The sequence below is a fragment of the Osmerus eperlanus genome, chromosome 27 (genome assembly GCF_963692335.1).
Source record: "Osmerus eperlanus chromosome 27, fOsmEpe2.1, whole genome shotgun sequence".
NCBI lineage: Eukaryota > Metazoa > Chordata > Actinopteri > Osmeriformes > Osmeridae > Osmerus > Osmerus eperlanus.
In genome coordinates, this window is record NC_085044.1 from 3,330,526 (window position 1) to 3,344,678 (window position 14,153).

Consider the following 14,153-nt stretch of genomic DNA (forward strand, 5'->3'; position numbering starts at 1 on the left):
TTTACGATAACGAAATCTGAGTGGATCTTTGTCTCTTCTCTATCTGGAGCGTGCAGATCAACAACACGAGTCTAGGTGAGCACACGTTAGGCCTCTCTGTACTGTTCCCGTGTCCTCCCATCATAAACAATGAGGCCGGGAACATTCGCCGATTTCCATTCGGATACATATGGTACACCTGGGAGAGAGGGAGGGGGACGTGGACAAAGAGAGCGAGAGAGCGAGGAGGGGGAAAGGGAGCAGGAGAGAAACGGAGAGGGAAAGAGAAGGGGGGCGTGCAGAGAGAAAGAGTGAGAGAGAGAGAGAGAGAGAGGGAGGGAGAGAGAGAGGGAGAGGGAGAAAGAGAGGGGGAGAGACAGGGAAGGGACAGAGAGAGAGAGAGAGAGAGAGAGAGAGAGAGAGAGAGAGAGAGAGAGAGAGAGAGAGAGAGAGGGGAGAAAGAGAGGGGGAGAGAGAGGGGGGGGACAGAGAGAGAGAGAGAGAGTAAGAGAGAGAGAGAGAGAGAGAGAGAGAGAGAGGAGAGAGAGAGAGAGAGAGAAGAGAGAGAGAGAGAGAGAGAGAGAGAGAGAGAGAGAGAGAGAAAGAGAAAGAGAAAGAGATAAAGACGAGAAAGGAGGGGATCAGTTCAGAGACGAGGGAAAAGGAGACGGTATTTGGGGTGTCTGAAGCACCACACCCACCTCTCTCTGTGTTGGGCACGCCCAGGTGGATTGTGGGTATGGAGGGGTCGGCGACATCACTGTAGTACTCCAGAAGGGCTGCGTCTTTTGCCAGGTTGCTTTGACAATAGGTACTGTGGAAAACAGACAGACAGACCGATAGACAGTCAGACATAGAGGTAGACAGATGGATAGACAGTCAGACATAGAGGTAGACAGATGGATAGACAGTCAGACATAGAGGTAGACAGATGGATAGACAGTCAGACATAGAGGTAGACAGATGGATAGACAGTCAGACATAGAGGTAGACAGACCGATAGACAGTCAGACATAGAGGTAGACAGATGGATAGACAGTCAGACATAGAGGTAGACAGATGGATAGACAGTCAGACATAGAGGTAGACAGATGGATAGACCAGTCAGACATAGAGGTAGACAGATGGATAGACAGTCAGACATAGAGGTAGACAGATGGATAGACAGTCAGACATAGAGGTAGACAGATGGATAGACAGTCAGACATAGAGGTAGACAGATGGATAGACAGTCAGACATAGAGGTAGACAGATGGATAGACAGAGATAGAGGATAGTAACTATGTTTTGTGTGTGTATGTCCCATCATTTCCAATCAACTTCAACCATCATTAGCTATTGAGGGGCCTGTTCAAACAATTCTAATCTAATCCAATTAGATGTACTTGCTTGGTTTATTTTATCTCAGGGTAAAATCTTTCGCTAACACCGCAAGCTTTTACTCTGCTGTAATGGATACAGCCTGCCAAAACTGGGCCTAAATCACTACGCCGTCATATTGAAAAGTGTTTTTTTATAGGTCACGCTCAACAGATTTTAAATCTCGTTTCAATGTCTACTTTGTACTAAAAACAGGTAAAACCGCCCTAGCTCCCTGCCCTTGGGGAGCTGTTAAATGGAGGGATGCTGGAGATTATGGAAATGAAGCTGATTACACAGGGCCGGTTTGATGACGGAGGGTTTGTAAATCAGACTGGGAAAGTGTAACGGGTCACTTCCACTCAGCGAGCTAAGTGGTTCTGAAAACCTGCGGGTTGTCTGCTCAGTCGAGGGAGGCAGGGAGAAGGATGGAGAGGAGGGAGAGGGAGAAGGAGGGAGAAGGAGGGAGAGGGAGAAGGAGGGAGAGGAGGGAGAGGGAGAAGGAGGGAGAGGGAGGGAGAGAGAGGCAGGGAGAAGGAGGGAGAGGGAGGGAGAGGAGAAGGAGGGAGAAGGAGGGAGAAGGAGGGAGAGGGAGAAGGAGGGAGAGGGAGGGAGAGGGAGAAGGAGGGAGAAGGAGGGAGGGAGATGGAGGGAGGAGGGAGAGGCAGGGGGGAAGGAGGGAGGGAGGGAGAAGGAGGGAGGAGGGAGAGGCAGGGAGAAGGAGGGAGGGAGGGAGAAGGAGGGAGAGGGAGGGAGGAGGGAGGGAGAGAGAGGCAGGGAGAAGGAGGGAGGGAGGGAGAAGGAGGGAGAGGGAGGGAGGGAGAGAGAGAGGGAGAAGGAGGGAGAGGGAGGGAGGAGGGAGGGAGAGGCAGGGAGAAGGAGGGAGGAGGGAGGGAGGGACACTTTGGTTTGAATCCAAAATCAGTATTTATACAGCTATTCGATATTTGTGGAGGGGGTTTGATATTGGCCAAACAACCAAAACTAATTCCCCTATGTTTGAAGGAAGATGGGAAACTGAACAGTTTATTAACATTACCCAAATGATGTCAATTATTTGACATGTAAATAATTAAAAATACATGTAATAACATTGCAAATGAATGAAATCAATTACAAGGCAAATATGTAAACAAATGAAGGCTTTAAGTCTTACCTACTCTACCTTGATTATTGTAAACCAGAGATAGAAAGCAAGAGGTGAGGAAGGAGAAGGAGTAGGACAAGCCAAAGCTGAGGAGAAGGTTTCAGGAGATGAAGAATCCACAGAACAATGCTTCACAATTCCCTAGAACAACCAACTAGCAATGCTACAGTAAGTTACGCAACGAAATGTGAGAACCCTCAAGTAGAGACTCCGTCCAGCAACTCCAGAATTGAGCATATGAGAGATGGGGGCAGCGTGACACCCAGCCTTACATTGCCATACATATGCATGCATGAACACACACTATGATGTGCGCCGAGAGGCACACACAGGCACACCTTTGCACAGACATACGCAAGAGCAAACACACACTCCACTCCGGTTATCGAAGGGGACGGAGTAAGCCCCCAGTCCTGTTATGGGACGATACAATTGCTCACATACATTTACGTGAGCAAATTATCTCAAGTGACTATTCATGATGACATATGCAAGTTGGCAAGAGATGTATTGGCTGTGTAATTATTTATTTTGACAAATAACCTCCACACATTGACAGAGAATTGTTTTCGATGAACAAACACACACACACACAAAACCCACCTCTGACCGAGTGGAACTTCTGGCAAGTTTTCACGGCTACAAAGAGGTCTTCCTGGCCAATTGGCTGACCCTGCGTGAGGCACAATCAACACAGTGACACGTTTCAGTAGCCAGGATGTGTGATGACTGATACCATTTGTTGACACACACACACTCACATACACCCACTTACTCTCACTCTTTCTCACACACACACACTTGCTCTCTGTCTCGTCTCTCTGTCTCACACACACACACACACACACACATGCATAGACTTACTCTCACTCTCTCGCACACACTTGCTCTCTGCCTCTCACAGACACACACACACTTGCACATACACACACGCACTCTCCCTCTCTCTCTCACACACACAAATATATACACAACAGGTTGTGGTGAAGGTGGAGGTGTAGAGTGCTCTCCTCACACAGACGGGCAGGTAGGAGGTGAAGGCGGTGGCACAGCCGCTTGTGTGGTCTGTGCACAGCTCTGGAACAGCAGTCAAGCTGGTGCCCTGGCCCTCCTCCCAGATGAAGAGAGCGAGCTGAGGACAGGGGGGAGGGAGGGAGGGAGGCGGGCGGGAGGCAGGGAGGCAGGGAGGGAGGCGGGCGGGTGGGAGTCAGGAGGGATGCGGGCGGGCGGCGGGGCGGACGGGAGGGAGGGACAGAAAGAAAGAAAGATTCTTTATTTCAGGGAAGAAAAAGAAAGAAAGTGGAGGAGAAAAGAGAGGAATTTAGAGAGAAATGATTGCAGGATTAAAATGTCCTTCGGAGGAACAAACAACAGTTTATCTCAGGCGGTGAGGAATAGGTTAGTTTCCTCACCGCCTGAAGATTGCAGCCTCTGTAGATAGCAGCCTTCTGAGGCACAGTGGCCTGTCGGTCCCACACATTGGATTGGGGTTAAGACACCTTAACCCTCATCTACTGAAAGGGAAACAAACAAAACAAACTACAGGAATCAAATATATGTGTCTGCTTGACTGTCTGTCTGTCATTTTCCTGTCCTTCCGTGTCTGTCTGTCTGTCTGTCTGTCAGACTGTTAGCTTGCCTGCTTGTCTGGTTCTCAAAGAAATACAAAGGCACAGAGATACGAGGAACAGACAGTAATGAGAGGAAACAAAGGTTGTGCCCACCTCGTGTTTCAGGTCAATGGTGAAATCCGATTTAAGGGGCTCCTCCTCAACCCTTTCAGCAAGTCTGAAAAGCAAATCAAAAGAGTGTTGTAAACAACAACAACAACAACAATAATAACAATAACACCCACCCACACACACCTGCGGATCAGGGGTGTGCTGATGGCCCAGCCTGCGGCAGGATCGGGGTAACCAAACGAGGCGGGGTCCTCGGAGAACGCGTAGTGGTGGATGATGGACGCCTCGTCGTCATGGAGAAGCTTGCCCAAGAACCACTCCTGGGGGGGGAATGATGTCATCCTCGTAGCTCTGACTTACATTGAAAATGGTCTGTTCCCCAAGTTAGAGTACCTCTTTATTAAATGACTCTTTATCACTTTGATTGATTTGTCCATGAGTGGAAGAACAGACCAAGATTTCAACAACAGAGAACAGTACAGACAGTGTTTGATTGTCTTAGAAGTGTGTGTGTGTGTAGGTGTTTCTGTGTGTTTTACATGCACGTGGACGTGGGTGTGTGTGAGTGCCGAGCTCACTTCCTGGACAGGGTATCTACTGAGCACGTGCAGCAGAGTGGAGAGTCGGACTTCGGTCTCCTCCTCCAGGAAAATAAACCAGGAAGCGGATTGGCTGTAGGACGCTGACAATCTGGAGGAATGATGAGGAAGTGTAAACATTCAGGCGTGTGTGTGTGTGTGTGCGTGTGTGTGTTCAGGCGTGTGTGTGTGTGTGTGTGTGTGTGTGTGTGTGTGTGTAGACGCACCCTGGAAGGGCTGGCAGAATACTCCAGACTCCATCATAGTCTGACAGCTGGTGAAGCAGCAGAACAACCGCAGGGGTCTGTAGGAAGACACACACAGTCTGGAGAGAGGGGCTGAGGAGAGTGAGGCTGGGGAGAGTGATGCTGGGGAGGGGCTGGGGAGAGTGAGGCTGGGGGGAGGGGCTTGGGAGAGTGAGGCTGGGGTGAGTGAGGCTGGGGGGAGGGGCTGGGGAGAGTGAGGCTGGGGAGAGTGAGGCTGGGGGGAGGGACTGGGGAGAGTGAGGCTGGGGAGAGTGAGGCTGGGGGAGGGGGCTGGGGAGAGTGAGGCTGGGGAGAGTGAGGCTGGGGGAGGTGGCTGGGGAGAGTGAGGCTGGGGAGAGTGAGGCTGGGGAGAGTGAGGCTGGGGGAGGGGGCTGGGGAGAGTGAGGCTGGGGAGAGTGAGGCTGGGGGAGGTGGCTGGGGAGAGTGAGGCTGGGGAGAGTGAGGCTGGGGAGAGTGAGGCTGGGGGAGGGGCTGGAACTGTTTACATGAACGTCTGTTTTAGTCCACCATCTCCGAAACAAAGGGGTCATGACGCACGTCGCTAACAACAGGCGCGGCAACCCAGGTGCTTTAATCCAGCCTCTCATTTGATGTACCACTGCTGTCTTCGCGGTTTCTCCAACTGGATTAATACGTTCCTTTTTTTAAGGTTGACAAAAAATAACTGTGCCGTTTGTCGAGACTCGCACAACGGGATATCAGAATAGAGAGCTTAACCACACACCTCCTACACTCCCTTTCTCCTTCTTTCCATCTTTCTATTTCCATCTGAACTCCCCCACTCTGCCTCTCCCCATCACTTTCCTCCCCCTTTCTCCCTTCCTCTCTCCCTCATCTCAGATCTCTGAGATCAAATCTCACCATCCAGCATGCGACGCTTCGAAGGATCACTCAGGTTGGTATTTTACAACGACACCTTTCCCGATTCTATAAACGAAACCGGAAAATCCATTCTGTATCAGTCAAATGGACAAGCTTCGACCTGCAAAAACGTTCTCGGAGAATCCAGCCATCTCCAAGTGTGAAAGATAGTGGGGCCCCCTCTTGGTGACAGGCTGGAACTACAGCTAAACCGACGCACACGTACCGACTGAGTGTACCTATAAAGACCTCCAGAGTACAGAAACAGCACAGCTGTCTTTGGTAGAAAAGTGGCTATTATGCACAACCAATCAAGTCAGCCAGGTGCAGGGTACAAGGTCACTGCATAATAAAGGAAATAAACGACACCAACGAACCAGAATATGCTTCGTTTGGGCTTTTACAAACTTTTCTACCGAGAGGCCAGTCTGCCTGAATGAGCGCTTTAGCGAAACCATCCCCTAGATCGTTTAACACCCTTCCTACCATTTTCCATGTTAATGATTCGGCTCTTTTATCCAAAGCCACGTACGAGTCGTGCATTTAGACAGGACAGCGAGAGATCACGGGTCACGGAGCACGGACGCACGCCGTTTTCATGCCGAGTTGAGGGGGGGGGGGGGTCCTCCGTCACCTGGGTCAGGTGGGCTGCCTGCTGCTGGAGCTCCGCCCTCGCCCGCTCTGCCCGACGGGCGTGGAAGGCGTTCCTCTGGCTCTGGATCACAAACACCACCCTGTCCAGCCCTGGGGGGGAGGAGGAGGGGGAGGATGGAGGGGGGGAGGGATGAAGAGAGGGAGGGAGGAAGGAGGGGGGAAAGGAGAGTGAGAGTGAGAGAGGGGAGAGAGAAGGGGAGAGAAAGGGAGAGAGGGGAAGAAAGGGAGTGAAAAAGAGAGAGCGACAGGAGGGAAGAGAGAGAGAGAGAGAGAGAGAGAGAGAGAGAGAGAGAGAGAGAGACCACGTATTGTTCATGTTCCATATGCCACCTGTCCACCTGTCCAAATCACGAGTTGTCATGGAAACTCAATTTTGGGCAGTGTGTCAAATCCTGCCTTGACCTTTCAGTGTTTTTGTGGCCACCACACATGAAGAGTGTCATTCAAAGTGTCATTTAAGTCACGGCTCAGCGATCCACTGCTACCCACCAGTAGAAATGTGCTGACATGAATGTCCTGGCACCTGGAGAGAGAGAGATTGCAAGAGAATAGAAAGAGAGAAATAAAGAAAGAGATGGAAAGGCAAACAAACAAATAAACAAAGAGAAAGACAAATTGTTATTTACTTCCTGTATTTCAAAGAAACTGACCTGGATAAGCCCTTACCTGAGAGCAGCCTGTGTTTGGGATGTGCCCCTCACTGCAGTAAAACACTTTAATGGAGGGAATAGAATAGATTAACACCCAGACAGCTTGTATGGGAGATCAAGTAAAGGCAACATGACGAACATGTCCCTGGCTAATAGACACTGCAGTAATTCAGAACTAACGCAATGGACAGCGACACAGTCCCTTTTCAGAACCACGGACAGCGAACGCTGTCAGTCATTGTGCAGTTTCGGCTTCCAAAGTGCGTCGTGCCAACTAAGTTAGCACATTTATACCCTATGCCTGAGACGACGAGACTGCGTGCGACATTGATTTGACATTGGACTGACATGCTAGCTTGGTTAGCTCAATAGCAGGACATGGGCAAGATAATTCGTTTCAATGATTGCACGCTGACAGTCAAACCACACTTCTGGGTCCAACTTCATCCCAAGACCCATGTCCATCAACGCGTAATTTCGGTCCAAGTTGCACCTGTGACGTTCCTGATACCTTTACGCAAGCATTCCATTCTTAGCTAGTTTGCTAACTAGCTTAGCAAATTAGCTAAAACATGACAATAACTAGGCTTCGACATGACGAGAGTTAAATAGTTATTCACTAAACATAGTTCACATCGTACTGGCTGCGACGCATTCTCATGTAGTCCCAACCTTCGCCTCACCTAGTTGAACAATGTTCAGGTAGATAACTAGTTAGATATGCCTCATCCACCCGTCTCTTACCAAATGAAATGAAAAGACACCAAAGGGCTATTTTGTATCGTTTAGCAATGTTTCCCATACACACTGTCCCCATTCTACATGGCCTGTTAGAAAAGATGCATATTGCTAACAACTAGGCTAAAATACATTTTAAGCATGGAGCGAGTAGGCTCCAATGTTTGGCATGGCTCTTCGGACGTTATACCTTTATATTATGTTATAGTGGCCTCCTGTGGCCAAAGATGGTGTTGCACTTATGCCTAAATCAATAGGATAGGATGTTCACTGCTGAGGATAAAACCACCTGCACACAAACGCACACAGACAGGTGAGGTTTATAAATCAAATACAATTATATTTGTATCGGCCTTTTTACAAGCAATGTCACAGAGGAAACTTCCAGGAAAACTAATTGAGAATAAATGGAAGAAGCCTACCAGTTTATATTATAGGATGACTCTTTCTGTTCTAATAATGTTGGTCAAGGCCGTAGTCATGAAGTCAACATTGGGGGGGACGAATTACATTTGTTATGATAATTTCGGACAGCGTGCGTGGTTGCCTATCGTAGCGTAGCACATTTATATTTTTATATCAATATATTGGGGGGGGGGGGGGGGACATTTTGACCAGATGTGAATATTGGGGGGGATGTGTCCCCCCCAAAATATATTATGATTACGGCCTTGATGTTGGTGCTGTCCACGGTTCACCAAGTGACTTGTCGATTCTCACTACGGCAAAGGGAATATTCCAAGTGTCACGTGGTACAGTCCAACATCTGGTACATTCGACTTCATGCAGCTGGCTGACTTGAAACTGTGAATGCCTCTGGCTGCTTCAAGTCAGCCGGCTGCAGACGGCTGTTGGTTCCGGCGGCGGGGGCGCTGCATGAATTCGAACATACCTAGTGTTTAATAAAGGCAGACGCTGCACTGACAACGTCACAACTTTGCCTCTAGCTAGGTTAGCTGAAACACTGTGAGTTGTAAAACTAACCAATACACTCGATTACAAACATGACAGTCAACGAATTATCTAGATGCAAGTTTAGTATGATCGATTTGGAAGATTTTTTGAGAAATCCGCCGCGCGGTTTTAAGGTAGAGACGCGTCGTGCTGGTTACCGTTTTGTCAGAAGCGACCCGGAAAGCTGCTGTGTGTTAATTGATGACTTCGAGTCGTGTAAAGGAAAGGTTATGTTCCAGCATTCAACTGGAAAGTAAGTAATTACTTTGCTTATACACTACTATGGACGCATTTATGATTTTGTATACTTAACCTCACCTACTTTCTCTTTCTTTCTTACCTTTTCTGAAGGACAATCAAGGTGCATAATCTAAGAGATTACACAACAGTCAGAAAGAGCCTCACATCCAAGAGGTTTTATCTGCTAGTGTCAGCATGTGAAAACAAGTCATTGAAGGACACAAAAAATGACACCAAAGGTAAGTCGTGCGTCAAGATAACACATTAGGCACTTTGTCAATAAAACATCACATTCCAGTATCAACAAATGCAACACTTCAATGTCTTCTGGGTCATAGCCTAGAACAGACCATGTTGCAGGCGGAAAAGACTGACTTTTAGGTCTGACTCACTCTGTCATCTGACTTAACTGTGGGTGGAGGATAGCTCAACCTATTCTTGGCAGATGCACAGGTGCCCGTAACATGAATCATTCTTGATTTCTTTTTTCCCGCTCGAGGGCTGAGGTTGGGTGAGGAGCAGTTCTATGGGCGTATGTGAAGCCCTGTGTGACGTGGCTTGTAAAAAAAATGGGACATTCCACGTTTTCTTCCATGTTTTCATTAGTGTTGCAGCGCTTTGTCGTGGTCATCGATGGAAGCGATCCCTTCGTCAAGTGGGAGTTGGATCGAGGCTTGGACTGGACCATCTCCTCTGTGGCCGGGGAAAGCTACAGGGTGGATGTACGTTCGTAAAGCTACACCCTGCATCGCAGAATGTCTACCAGTTGAACACATGCACCTATTGGAACTCATGAACCGGCTGTTGTCGATCGGGCGTAAACAGCTTTTGCATTACAGAGTCCCTTATGATTGACACCATGACACGCATATTGTGAATGAATGAAGCCACTGTTTGAATATACTCTCTTGTGTACCATTTCAGGTTGACTTCAGTGAATCCTTGCAGGCCTGGCTGGGCGAGGGTTTCTGTATCCTAGCCAACGATCAGAAGGTCGAGCCGACATGGAGAGACACCAGTTTCACCTTAAAATATTACTCTGACGCTCTCTTTGACTTCCCTCACTGGCTTGGATTCAGCAAACGGCAGTTCAAGGTAAGGATCAGACAACCACACTTCAAACCCCTCCTGTTCTCTGATGTGCTGTGTGGTTTTATGTCATAATATATGGCGGAATCATGTGTAACAGTGATTTCGGAATCGTGTGTAACAGTGATTTCGGAATCATGTGTGACGTGACAAGTTCTGTTTTTGATATTCAGATCACCTGTTGTGGAAGATGAGAATCCTCCGCCAACAACACAGTTTTTCTGGACTACCTGCTACACGCCTGCCACCTAAGTGTGTAGCCCCCATTGAAGAAAGGTCACCTCTTCCTGCCAGCTGTAAGGACCAGCTGTCGTGTGTTTCCACAAGAAACCAAAAAAAGGTGCTGTTATCAGAGTTTGTCTGAAGCAGGAAGCAGTTGCATAGGGCCAAAGGCTTGTGGGCTTGAAAACGAATACTGCTCAGAATAAGTTACAAACCACTTTGGCTGCACTTTCACTGGTTCAATTCTTAGATTTACTGAAACACATCTTGCAACCAGGCCCAGGTTATAGCCAATATTTGGCCTAGTATCACAATAAGTTTAATATTTGGATTATCTGTAATTGTATGTATTTCATTTTAATGTCCTTTATGCAAAATGTCCTGTTCATATTTTAAATGTATTTACACTATAGACTTACTGTTGACATCACACAGTGAAAGATTTGTTCATAGACTTGTCTTTTATTATTATTATTGTCACAGAATTCAGTACATTGTGTGTGCATGGCTTAAAAAACGTTTGCTAAAAGGATTTCATGACAGATGTTATGACTGTGATGAAATAGGACATGATTCATTTAAAAGGTAAATAACATATCAGGGGATGAGGAGCAGAGCAGAGGCGGCGCTGGTGATGGTCTCCACGTACTCTTTGTAGTCGCTGCTAGCGTAGCGAACCAGCAGGAAGTTAACAATACCCACAATGCACATCAGGAACAGGAAGAAGAGGATGCGCTTTCCAAACTGAAATCCGGGAGTGCTGGTAGAGAGAGAACAGAATGCCTCTGGTAAAAGAAATCTCCAAAACAAAATCTTGAAAACATCCCGTATTATAGATTTGATTTAAATACAAATTGTAATTTTCTGTATGCCCCCTTTTGTTCCTGTTCCTGGTGTTTGTACTATAATAGTTGTACTTTTTCCAATTGTAATATAATTCTGCTAATAAAAAGACTTGAACCATAAAAAAACAATAACTATTCATAGCATTTACTAAACATAATAGATTATTATATAATATACCAAAAATATCCTAGCACCATCTCACACACGCACACGCACACACACACACACTCACCTCTGACACGTCTGGCCCATGTAGCCGATAAAGTACTTCTGCCTGGCCACGAGGTAAATGATCCCAGCGAAGGCTGCGGGAGCTGGGGGAAGACGGGACAGAGGCCGAGGGTTTAGAGCCAGAACAGTAGGGACACGTCCTCCACGGACGTCAAGAGACCATTCAAACGTCCCCAACAATACTGCGCTACAGACCAGGGGCAGAGTTCGCCGATAGGGTGATCACAAATGTTGGTCCCCACCAATGTTCAAACCGAACCTACACTCTCGTGCATTGTCAGGACCCCCTCTGATTACCTGAGGATGTCAACTGGACTATGAATAGCTTACACATATACAGTATATGTGCACTAAACAGGAAATGATGCATCTTTAATCCTATTTATCATTCATTTATCAGTTTACTGAGCACAGTGTGTTTGTGTGTGTGTTGGGGGTGGGGGTGGGGTCAGTGATTTACCTTGATTTAGGCACAGGCCAGCGCACCACATCACAGCCAGGAATGTAGGATAGGAGTCCATGCAGTTACGACTGTGGGGGGAACACGAACAAGCTCACTGATGATGAGTACCTACAAATAATTATACATCAACGTTGCAAAATATTTCACGAATATGCAAGCTAGATACTTTGTTGCATGTCTGCCATGTAACCATGGTTGTTAGCAGGTTTCAACACAAAACAGACTGGTGGGCTAACACAGGGTCATATTGAAAACAAATCCACATCAACTTCCTCTTTGCTGGCCAGTTACGTTATGTCCTCAAAATCACTTCCTGTAGGAGACATCAACAGAACGGTGGGGAAATCTCCAGCGCAATATTTGTACACACAGACTTGGTATTTGAGTAGGTGGCTAATACTGGTTTCGAATCCATATTTTCTAGACCCATTGAAAGGCCTGGGTTCAGTAAATCTGTTAATGAAGATGGAGACACGGGAGTGGGAAATGAAACCCTCTCTCTCCCTCTCTCCCTCTCCCTCTCCCCCTCTCTCCCTCTCTCCCTCTCCCCCTCTCCCTCTCTCCCTCGCTCTCTCTCCCTCTCTCCCTCTCCCCCTCTCCCCCTCTCTCTCTCCCCCTCGCTCTCTCTCCCTCTCCCCCTCTCCCCCTCTCTCTCTCCCCCTCTCTCCCTCCCCCCCTGCCCCCCTCTCCCCCTCTCTCTCTCCCCCTCTCTCCCTCTCTCCCTCTCCCCCTCTCCCCCTCTCTCCCCCTCTCCCTCTCTCCCTCGCTCTCTCTCCCTCTCTCCCTCTCTCCCTCTCTCCCTCTCTCCCTCTCTCCCTCTCCCCCTCTCCCCCTCTCTCTCTCCCCCTCTCTCCCTCTCTCCCTGACAGAAAAGCCACTGACAAAGAGGTAGTGAGAGAAACAATGAAGTTCAACACTTCCTCTTCTCCTTTTCATCGTTGATATACATGTGGTTAGGGTTACAATCTACAGACCTACGGAAATTACAGGTTGGAGTCCATTTAGAAGCAACAGACCAGTAAAATGTAAATGCAGTCCCCCCCAGCCACCCCCCTCCCCACTCCTATCAGAAACAGAAATATCAGCGACATGCAAATAGAGAGGTGGTATATGATTGGAAGGGATACGGCATGTCTGCTAAATGCATAAATGTAAATGTACAAATGCAAAACAAATCCCTCTCGGACTACACAGGCATACACTGTGCCAGTGTTTGTGAGTGTGGAGAGGCACGGAAGGGGTTCCAGAGAGGGGAGGGAGGGAGGGAGGGAGGAGAGGGGAGGGGAGGGAGAGGAGTTAAAAGGAGACAGAAGAAAAGAGGAGGGGAGGAGCGGGGAGGAGGAGCCGGGAGGAGGAGGGGCGGGGAGGAGGAGGAGCGGGGAGGAAGAGGAGCGGGGCGGAGGAGCGGGGAGGAGGAGCGGGGAGGAGGGAAGCAAGTGCAAAGAAGAAGGGAGAGAAGAGAGGGTGAAAGGTAGAGGGAAGAGGGCAGGGAGGCAACTCACTTGGCACAGGACACTCGCTCCAACGCAGACGCCTTGACGTTTTGACTTGTACATTCCTTCTCTACCTTCTGAGCAAAGAACGCTGGACAAGAGACAAGATTAATAATCCATACCGAACCAAGTTTAACACGGACATGCTAAGAACCACAAAAACGATGGGCGGGTCTAAACCGGACCGCTTCAAATGTGACTTGAGCTGAACGTCAAAAGTACTTAGATAAAGGTGTATGGTGTTGATTTTCTCTCTCTCTCTCACCATTCTGCAGAACACTGAAGAGAGTGACGAGGACCAGGAGGAAGATGTGTTCCACCACAATGTAATCCATGGCACTTAGAGGTAGACCAACAGACAGAGACAGAGAGACAGACTACTGTGGCTCACAGGTTCCGCCTGCTCTTAAATACTCTGAGAAACTCCTCCCCCCTTGTTAACACTTTTTCTCTCTCTCTCTCTCTAAGTCTCTCTCTCTCACACACACACACACACACACATCTACCATATAGACTTTATTGGTTCCACACAAGTGTTTCACCCACATCAGTTGCAGATTGAGCCTGCTATCTCCCAAAACAAGACTAAATGTTATAAATCAGGGGTGTCAAACTCATTTTCACCGAGGGCCACATCGGCATTATGGTTGCCCTCAAAGGGCCAGTTGTTACTACAATGTAACGATGTAAAAACATCGTTT

At 48.1% G+C, this 14,153-nt stretch overlaps 2 protein-coding genes and 1 pseudogene across 3 annotated transcripts; 1 reads left to right on the plus strand and 2 right to left on the minus strand.

The window, feature by feature from the left end:
• Positions 1 to 8,371, minus strand: part of LOC134013520 (beta-1,3-glucosyltransferase-like) — a 16,273-nt pseudogene extending 7,902 nt beyond the window's left edge.
• Positions 8,372 to 8,791: 420 nt separating this feature from the next.
• LOC134013777 (mesenteric estrogen-dependent adipogenesis protein-like) lies at positions 8,792 to 10,683 on the plus strand. Of its 2 annotated transcripts, none has more exons than XM_062453492.1 (5): positions 8,792 to 9,121; positions 9,220 to 9,347; positions 9,715 to 9,824; positions 10,033 to 10,203; positions 10,371 to 10,683. In XM_062453492.1, the coding sequence occupies exons 1-5, from the start codon at positions 8,919 to 8,921 to the stop codon at positions 10,389 to 10,391; spliced, it is 633 nt and encodes a 210-aa protein (XP_062309476.1). In that variant the 5' UTR covers positions 8,792 to 8,918; the 3' UTR covers positions 10,392 to 10,683. The 2 variants fall into 2 exon arrangements, with proteins under 2 accessions (XP_062309476.1, XP_062309474.1); XM_062453490.1 differs by having other exon boundaries at positions 8,795 to 9,121; positions 9,715 to 9,830.
• Positions 10,684 to 10,833: 150 nt separating this feature from the next.
• On the minus strand, positions 10,834 to 13,818 carry alox5ap (arachidonate 5-lipoxygenase-activating protein). The gene is made up of 5 exons (XM_062453503.1): positions 13,718 to 13,818; positions 13,462 to 13,543; positions 11,957 to 12,027; positions 11,498 to 11,579; positions 10,834 to 11,179 (listed from the first exon to the last, which is right to left on the minus strand). Exons 1-5 carry the CDS (start codon positions 13,785 to 13,787, stop codon positions 11,017 to 11,019), a joined length of 468 nt encoding a protein of 155 aa, XP_062309487.1. The 5' UTR covers positions 13,788 to 13,818; the 3' UTR covers positions 10,834 to 11,016.
• Positions 13,819 to 14,153: the final 335 nt, after the last annotated feature.